The following is a 10,274-nucleotide window of genomic DNA, read 5'->3' on the forward strand; positions in this document are numbered from 1 at the left end:
AAGCTTTTTCATTGATAAAGGAATTTATATTAGATCCTTATGGCAACAGGGAGACTCTGGAATTCCTTGCATAAAGGGGAATGTAGTCTGAGCTTTGATTTAGGGGTAAAACATTCACTTTTGCAGCTAAGAGATACCAAGAATCTTATGGAATGGAGAGAGAATTGAGGCTTAGAAAGCTATTGTGGCAGCACAAGTGAGAGATGAGTAGGATTTAAACTAGTGTTTTATCTGTATGAGTGGAGAGAAAGGCACACATATGAGAGATGTCAATTTAGAAATTACAATGTTCGGAAATGGGTTGAATATGTGAAGTTAGTGATAATGAGAAATAGTTGGGACTCTGACACTGAAGACCTGTCTTGGTGCTTGAGAACTTGATAATGCCCCAAGAAAATTGGGAAGGAGGAGAATATGGTGAGAAGGGGAAAGGAAAATAATGGGTCTACTTTGGGATTTTAGACATATTGAGTTTAAGATATTTTATAGGATATCTAGTATAATATGTCCACCAGACAATTATCATTCTACAGAGACACTAGGTACAGATAAAAAGATTTTGGAGTCATCTGCATAGAGATAATAATTGAACCCATGGGAACAAATGAGATAAAAAAGTGACATAGTATAAAGAGAAAAGAGAAGGGACTCAAGGGCAAAGCCTCAATTAATTATTTCATTAGTGAGTTTGAACCTATTTATTCTTCATGTATTTATACATGTATATACAATAAACTAAGTATTGGATCCCCTAATATATCTTCCTCCTAACTCCTAATTGATGGTTCATATGTTCTCATAAGTATTTTTTTTTTTATGTATGAGATTTTGTTGGATGTTCTTTGGAGAAGGGTCTAGTTCTGAAAAGACACATAAATGTTTAAATCACTGACTTTTCCTAAACTAATATCTTGATATTATTGTTTATTTCAAACTAGAAATAACTCAGTGACATGTTCAATATCATGTCAAATATCATTTAGCCAAGCTAGTTTACTACTAGTAATTGTGTCACTAGGGATAATATCAATCTTGCCATAAGCATTGAGCATTACTAGTTAACCTCAGCTTCTTCACCCCACACTCCCATCCCTTCCCCAAGACACAAACTTCTATTAAGTCAAATTAGTAAACATTGATGATTATGGCATCTCAAATCAAAACACACAGCAACTTTTATTCTCTGCTAAATGCTACCTCATAACTGAGAAAGTAGAGTATGTAAATAGATGTAAATTCTTTAACAAGAATTGTATGTGTTCAATGATTTTGTTCAATGATTTCTTCTTTGTTGAATTGTTTCATTCTCATTGTCATAGATAAGTATAATGAAATAAACCCAGAAAAAATCAGTCCCTATTTCTTGATCATTAATTCTTTGAAAAAATGTAATCATTTTTTTCCTACTTCATAATTCCTTCTTTTTTCTTCAGACTGTTGTTAGTTGTTATTTTGTTTGTAAAAATTCTGTTATTGTAATTTAAGACAGACTAAATCAATTTTTTCTTCAGTTTATTTGCATCATGTATAAAACAAATAATGTACTTTCTCAATTTGTCAATACACAATAAAATAAATTGGCCAAGTGTTCTGCATCCAAAGAAAAATTTATCACTAATTTGGCAACAAGGAGATGAATTGTTTTATCCATAAAGACTCATGGAGACCATAGAGAGATTGTGATCTGTATCAATTGCCCAAATAAATTAATGAAATTTTAGTGAATTGAAATTTGGAATTTTAAAAAATCATCTAGTCTATTTAATAGAATATTTAATAGTAATATCCTTCATAGTAAAATGATAGCACACTTGACTTATATAGTGCTTTAAGGGTTGAAAAACACTTTACAAATATTATCTCATTTTATTCTTAAAATGATCTTGGGAAATAGGAGCTATTATTATTCCCATGTTACAAATGATAAAACAAAGGCAGAGGTTAAATGACTTACCCAAGGTCACACAGCAGGGGAGTATCTGAGGCCAGATTTTAATTCTTGTCTTCCTGATTCCAAGTTCAGCTTTCTATCCACTACTCCACCTACATTCATGTTACGACTCACATAAAAAGTTTATCTGGAGCTAATATGCTGTATCCTCAGTTTTTTCATGGCCACTTTCATCTCCTGATTCCTTAATGTATAGATAATGGGATTTAATAAGGGTGTAATAACCGTATAAAACACAGAAAGAATTTTAGTCCCTGAAAAGTTACTGAATGGCCAAGCATAAATAAAGATACATGGCCCAAAGAAAAGAGTCACTACAGTGATATGAGCGGACAATGTAGACAGAGCTTTGGAGAGTCCACCAGATGAGTGATTATGAACAGTGACCAGAATGACAGTATAAGACACAAGCAACAGGATAAAACAAATCAGTGAGAGTAGTCCGCTATCAGCAATAACAAAGAGTTCAAGGATATAGGTATCCTTACAAGCAAGTTTGATCACTAGTGGAAGGTCACAGAAAAGATTGTCCACAACATTGGGTCCACAAAAGGGTAAGTTTACAGTTAAAACAATTTGACTCATAGTGTGTATGAAACCAATTATCCAGGAGAATAACACAAAACCATAGAGTAGGCGACGGCTCATGATGGATGTGTAATGGAGAGGTTTGCATATAGCAACATATCTGTCAAAGGCCATAGCAATGAGGAGAGTCATCTCAGCACCCCCAAATAAATGCATGAAGAACATCTGAGTCATACATCCCCATAAAGATATGGTTCTTTGTTTCCTTAACAAATCTGCAATCATCTTGGGTGTAGTGACAGTAGAGAGGCACATATCAAAAAAGGAGAGGTTGCCGAGGAGGAAGTACATTGGAGAGTGTAGATGGGAACTAAAAGTCACTGTGACCATAATGAGGAGATTCCCCACTACGGTTGCACCATAGAGCATGAAAAAGATTAAAAAATAGAAAATCTGAAGTGTCCATGTTCCAGAGAGACCCAACAAAACAAATTCAGAAACAATGGATTTATTCATGAGATCCATCAATCCAAGTATTACGAATTTCAGATATCTTTTAAAGGAAAAGGAATCAGAAGTCAATTTTAGTTAGTTAATATTAGAATAATTTGTTTGTTAATAATGCCTACTCAGTTTATAAAAGAAGGCATAAAACTAGTTTTTTAATGTCATAAATACCTTGGTACATGAACTCTTTTTAGGGTCCATAAAATGGTCTTACTTTGTTGATCAAACTGTTTACAAGGTCAATTTGATACTTTAAATTTTTTAATTTATTAATTAATTGAAATAAACATTTAAGGGGTCTAAGATTCTCTACTTACTAACCAACTGTCAATGGTTTGTTTGTTTTTTGCATACTTGCTATTTCACTGGTTCTAGGTCCCTCCTTCTGTGAAATATTTTCTACCAATACAGATCTCCACTTTTTCAGTAACAATAGTCTTAATTAGTTGGGAAAACTGAAAGGTTAAATAACTTTACTAAATCATATAGCCAGTAGATATCAGAATCAGAACTTGAACTCAACTTCTCTTGACTCTCAGACCAACTTACTCACTATTCACTACTCCACATGACTCTCACAGTTTAGGGAGATTATAAAGTGTTACTTTTATTGTTGACTTTGACTGTTTCCAGTTTGCTCCTCATTTATAAAAATTGGAAAACAAAAAAAATGATAATTTTCATTTCATTTAGTGTGCCAGATTTTCAAAATACTATCAGACTTTTTTTCAGGAGCATATACAGATAGTGATTAAATTTCCATTTCTCCCATATATACATACATACATATATATATGTATATATATATATATATATATCACATAGGTTTTTTCCCTAATGTTCCTCTAACAATCTGAGATAAATTAATTCTTTTAATTTTTCTCTGAATGGAAAAAATTGCCTTCATTTTCCTTCCTTTATAACCATTAAAGCACAGCATAAAGGCTTGTCCATAGATTTAAACAACTCATCCCACTCTTGAACAACTATAATTATTTGGAATTTTTCTTTATATCAAACCTCAAATCTACCTTTTTTTAAAAATCCCTCTCACTAACCCTAGTACTGAATATTTGGGAATTTGCCTGACATGTCTACTCTCTCTTTCATAGCCCTTCAATGACTATAAAATATTAATCATAACCCTCCAACCTTCTATGTCTTCTCTATCCCATGATAGCCACAGTTTCTACAATTAAGGCTCAATGAAGCACAGTCTTAAGACCTTTCACTAATCTAGTCATCCTTATCTTGATACTCTATATTGTAGAAGTTATTCCTAATAATTATAATACAAGCTATAAATCAATGCTTCAGGTGTATCTGAACAGATCAGAGTGCAAGAGGAATATCAGCTCATATCTTATCACTTGAGCCTGTCAATGCAGCCTAAACCAAGATCTTATATTTTGACATTGTATCACACTGTTGAATAATTGTTCTGCTTGCTGTACATTAAAGGTTCCAGGTCTTTTTCAAATAAACTGATATCTGATGACACATTCCTGATCTTACACTTGTAATGTTGATTTTTTTTTTACTGTAGAATTTTTATTGATTTTTCTTTTTTGTGCCTCTTCTTTAACTCACATTAAACTTGAAATTAACTTCATTTCTCCCTTTCCCTTGCTTACCATATCAATTTAGTTAGAAATTTACTAGCATTTATTAGACTATTATCCCTATTAAATTTCATCACACAACATCCAGCCAAATGCTCACACTTATCAATATATTTTTGGATAAATTCTTTATCATATCCCCCTACTTGACTGAGGAGGACATTAAATGAAATATGCCAAAAGATGGTCATATTCATTTCACAACTATCATAATTTGATGCTGAGGCTGTCTTTGCACTGTTGATTTTGAAGCTAAAAATCTTTTCCTAGTAGATTTGTAACGTTATGATTCTATGTCCCTGAATCTCTAAGTTGGAAAGAAGATCTGATGTCACTTCAGCCGACCTGCATCGGTTTAGAAATCTTTTCTACATTATTCGGAAGAAGTTGTCACCCTCTAGTTTCATTTGAAAACCTCTAATAAATGGAAATGTATTATATACAAAAACACCTCATGCTCCTTTAAAAAATCTCTACTACTACAAAGTATCTACCCCTGTTTTGATATTGCTTCCATATCTGCCATTCTGTTCAGAATTTTCAAGCAAATGATAGATTAAAATTCATTTAAACTCCAAAACTTATATGAATATGTGGCACATTACATTTGGTTCTTGGTCTCACATTTTATAAGAAAGACAGTGAAGAACAAGTACACAAACAAAGGGGAAGGTCAGCTGGGTTTGAACTCTACCAGTAAATGATGGATTAAAGAAACTGGAGATATTTGGGATGGTAATGTGAAAATTAAAGGGAAATGGTGAGGATGAGAGTAGTCTTTAAATAAGTGATAAATGGGAGCTAAAGCACTGAAAGCTGGAAATAAGACTTACAAAAGGATCATCTGAGTTAACATGTAAAAATGCTTTGAAAATCTTAAACTTCTATGTGCATGTTAGTTATTATCATTAGTGGAGAGGGAAATTATAGCTATATGCAAGTATATTATTTAAGGAATTACATGGAAAACAATTAGAGTTGCTCTGCTTAGTTCCACATGACAGAAATGTTACCAAATGAATAGAAAAAGATTTGGGCTCAATATAAAAAGAAACTGTCTAACAGCATAATCCCCTAATGGGATGGTCTACTCAAAGGTAAATATAGGTGTTTACTTATTTGGAGAAAACATATCAGAAAAAAAAAAAAACAAAGCTCAAACACTACCTTCTGTTATTGCCATTGGTTCTAAAGACAAGTCTATTTCATCAGTTTCTTTCTTCCTCACTCCCCAAAAACATGGAGTTAATTCCTTTTTTCCCCCTTTGCTTCACCATATTCATGTAGTCACAATCTGCTATAACATCTTTCCCATTCAATTGATTCTGAATTATGACATTCTTCCATTTCCTCAGTTATCATTGTATAATTAAAGTAAAGTAACAGTTTACTTAATGGTTTCTGTTTGGAGTCCCTCAATGTTGCATTCCATTGCTCTAAATATAGCTATAGAGGTTGTCTTTTTCAACATCACAAGGTGACCTTCACCCACAACTTCCAGAATTTAACATACTTCCTCATTGGTCATTAAATTAATTATATTCTCTTTTCTCTCCACATACTCTCTGAACTATAAGTAGATTGATCTTGCTATTATTTTTTTTCTTTTCTTTGTTTTACCTTGGTGACTTTGATGTCCTGATTTCATAAATCTCTGTTAATTGATGTTAATAATATTCAATTTGTTGATGACTGAAATATCAATCAAAACAGCTATTTGGCATCAAGTAATTCAAATGAATAATTAGTTGAATTTAGCAAGATGTTAAAAGTAGTTATACACTGTGTAGTCAAAATGATTTTGCCTGTAGGAATAGCACATTAAAAAAAATTTTCTTTTTCAAATTATTTGTGAAAGGCTGATAATTACAAAATGAAATTTAATCTTTTATCTATTCTCACAAGGAAGAACATGTTACCAGGCAGTATTAATAATAACAGTATATTATATTTTCTTTGTGGGGATTTCAGTCCTCATGTGAACCCTGAAATGTAGACAACCCTAACCCTAGCCCTTTGAATTAATTAAAATTCAGCTCTTCATTCTATTTTCTCAATCAACTTATATGAATATACGTTTTCCCACCTACCGATTCTAAAAGTATACTCAGAGATACAGTAGCATGTCAAACTTGAGAATTCTTGCTGCTCAATCATTGTTACTCTTTCTCATCATCTTGGTATATATAAAGAGATATCTAGGTGGATACCTGATCTCTACCCCCTGGCTTTCAGTCCTTCATTTTTTAAAGAAAAAAAATCTGTCTTGGAAAACTGTGTAAAATAGCCATGGGAATCCAAACTGCAATGGGATTTATTAAAAACAAATCAGTTTCCTTATTATAAAAGTATTATGAAAGGGAGATTCTTGCTTTTGAAAAGAGAGTTAATTCTTTGTAGGCAAAAACCAGGAACACAAATTCATAGAAGCAAGATTAGAATCATAAACTAGGATTCAGAAGGCCTTTAGAAATCATCCAGGCTTATTCCACCCCATTATATCCCATTCAATATATGACAACCGAGGCCAGTTTTCAAATGATATATTCAAAGTCAGTAGAGCAATACTTGAAAGCGGGAATTCCATCAAAGTCTTTCATAATAATTTAGTGTGAGGTGCTGAATGTCTGTACAAGAGTAGTAGTAGATGACAGAAGGGGGTACATATGAGAGATGTAAAATTAGAAAATATAAGCTTGGACAAAATATTGAATATTTGGAATGAATATGAGGGAGAAATTGAGAATGATACTCAAGTTGTGAAACTGAATGAATATGATGACCAAAAAATAAGGAAATTAAGGGAAAAGGGAGATATTTTGGGAGGGGAACACAATATTTTAGGTAGAAATCTATGTTTTGGGGAGCATGATGAGCTTGACATTCCTACAGAGCATCTAAATTACTAAAGGGGAAGTTAATGATGCAGAACTAGAGCTTAGGAGAAAGAATAAATCTAGACATAAGGTCTAGGACTGATCTTCATAGAGGTGATTAATGAACCCATGTGAACTGTTGAAATTACCAACAATATTGCATCTAGAGAAAAGAAAAGGACCAGGACAGTACCATTGCAAATTCCAATGGACAGTGAGAAAGACTTGAATGAATATCCAGCAAAGGAGACTTAGAAGCTGTCATATAGATAGGAGGAAAATGAAGAGAGTGGTGTCACAAAACACTGGAGCAACAAAGATTATTCAGAAGGAGAAAGTGGTTGGCAGATTGAAACATGCAACATTGGAAGAGAGGAGTTTAATTTGCATGATGAGTTTGGAAGCCAGATTTTAGATGGTTTAGGAGCCAATGATAATATAGGAAGAGGAGGTATTTGGTGCCTAGTATAGAAGGCTTTCTCAGGTTGCTTACTCAAAAGGAAGGATATAGGACAACAACTAGTAAAGTTGATTTAATTGACTAAGAGGTTTTTTTGTTTATTATTATTGTTACTTGGGGATATTTGTAGTATCAGGGAAGATGCCAATAGAAGAGGAGATAAAGGAGATTGGAGTTAAATTGAGGGTTAAAATAAAGACAATGTCCTTGAGTAGACAATAAGTGATAGCATCAATAATTCCACTCAAATTTATTTACTTTAACAAAGAGATAGATTGTATTCAAGTGATACAAAGCTGAAGATTTGCATAATGGAAGAAGATATCTAGTAATACAAGAGCAGAAAAAAAGAATGGAAACATTTGTGAAATTCCCTCAACTTTATTTAGCAAAACATTTACCTAAGTATATTGTCTGTATGTTCTTGAGTATTTGTAGGTAATGGTAAGGTGAGGATTTAGTATTTAGATTATAAATACAAGTTGTGTACATAAGAGATCTTTTCAATTTAGACAACAAATGTCCTTTTTCTTTAAATTTTTTTGTTTGGGAAGGAGAGTGAAGGAAGTGAGGACTTATCTAAATGATTCAGATTACTAAATTATCGAGATAATTGTGTAATCCCCAATTTATTGATATGAAAAAATGAAGAATTTGAATTTCTTACACATACATTTTTTGTTGTAAGTGCTTCTTTCTAAAATAATAATCATTCAAAGAGACTATGATGTTTTAACCTAAGATAGAAAATGAATGAATTACTGAATTAGGCATTTTGAATTACTTATTGTGTGGAAGGCATTGTGCTAAATGATGGGAGAGCAAATAGAAAAGCCAGTTAGTTCTTGTTTTAAGGAGATTACATATGTATATATCAAGTATGCTTACATCTGTATTCAGACTCCATTAATTCTTTCTCTGGAAATAGATAGCATTTTTTCAAATTGTCTTGGATTGTTGTGTTGCTAAGAGTAGATAGGTTATTCACAATTAATCATAGTACAATATTTCTGTTATACATTATATAATGTGCTCCTGGTTCTGCTCATTTTAGTTTTCATAATTTCATGTAAGTCTTCCCAGGTTTTTCTGAAGTCATCCTTCTCATCATTTATTATAGTCCAATAATATTCTTTTATAATCAGATACCACAATTTATTCAACCATTCTCCAATTTCCAATTCTTTACTATCCCCAAAGAGCTGCTATAAATGTTTATACATATAGGTCCTTTTCCTTTTTCTTTGATCTCTTTGGGACATAGGCCTTGAAATGGTATTTGTGGGCTAATAGTTTTATAGCTTTTTAGGAATAGTTCCTAATTGCTCTCAAGTATAGTTGTATCAGTTCACAACTCCACCAAAATTGCATTAGTATCCTAATTTTTACACATCCCTGCCAATGTTGTTTTAACTTCATTTCTCTAAATGCAAATCAAAACAACTCTGAGACACTACCTTACACCTATCGGAATGGCCAACATAAATGTAAAGGAAAATAATGAATGTTGGAGGGGATGTGGAAAAATTTGGAAACTAATACACTGCTGATGGAGTTGTGAATTGATCCAACCATTCTGGAAGGCAATTTGGAATTATGCTTAAAGGACTTTAAAAGAATGCCTGCCCTTTAATCCAGCAATACCACTAATAGGTTTGTACCTCAAAGAGATAATAAGGAAAAAATATTTGAACAAAAACATTCATAGTCTCGCTCTTTGTGGTGGCAAAAAATTGTAAAATGGGGGAGTGTCCCTCAATCGGGGAATGATTGAACAAATTGTGGTATCTGCTGGTGATGGAATAATACTATTGTGCTATAAGAAACAATAAATTGCTTGATTTCCATAGGAGTTGGAAAAACCTCCACAAACTGATGCGGAGTGAAATGAGCAGAACCAGGAGAACATTATACACAGAGTCTGAAACATTGTGGGAGGATCATATGTAATTGACTTAAAAGACCAAAACTCTTGAAGGACTTATGTAAAAGAATGCTAATCACATTGATAGAAAGAACAGTGGGAATAGAAATGCAGAAGGAAAACATTTGATTTTTCTATATGTGTATTGGATGTGAGGTTGTAATTTTTAAAAGGTTATTACAAAAATGATTAATATGGAAATAGACATTGAGTGATAATACTGCATAACCCAGTGGAATGAATTGTCAGCTCTGGGAGGCGGGAAAGGGAAAGGAAAGGGAAAGTATATGAATCTTGTAACCATGGAAAAATACTTAAATAAAAAAAGATTTCATTTCTCTGGTCATTAGTGATTTAGAGCAATTTATATGATTATAGATATTTTTTCTTCCAAAAAATTACCTAT

At 32.6% G+C, this 10,274-nt stretch overlaps 1 protein-coding gene across 1 annotated transcript; it reads right to left on the bottom strand.

The window, feature by feature from the left end:
* Nucleotides 1-1,688: 1,688 nt before the first annotated feature.
* On the bottom strand, nt 1,689-3,651 carry LOC100028693 (olfactory receptor 4L1-like). Its single transcript, XM_001378629.4, has one exon. The coding sequence runs from the start codon at nt 3,002-3,004 to the stop codon at nt 2,075-2,077; it is 930 nt and encodes a 309-aa protein (XP_001378666.3). The 5' UTR covers nt 3,005-3,651; the 3' UTR covers nt 1,689-2,074.
* Nucleotides 3,652-10,274: the final 6,623 nt, after the last annotated feature.

The sequence above is a fragment of the Monodelphis domestica genome, chromosome 1 (assembly GCF_027887165.1).
Source record: "Monodelphis domestica isolate mMonDom1 chromosome 1, mMonDom1.pri, whole genome shotgun sequence".
NCBI classification, from domain to species: domain Eukaryota; kingdom Metazoa; phylum Chordata; class Mammalia; order Didelphimorphia; family Didelphidae; genus Monodelphis; species Monodelphis domestica.

Bases quoted from the DNA above. Each gene is read 5' to 3' on its own strand.
- LOC100028693 (XM_001378629.4), bottom strand. From the start codon at position 3,004: ATGGATCTCATGAATAAATCCATTGTTTCTGAATTTGTTTTGTTGGGT.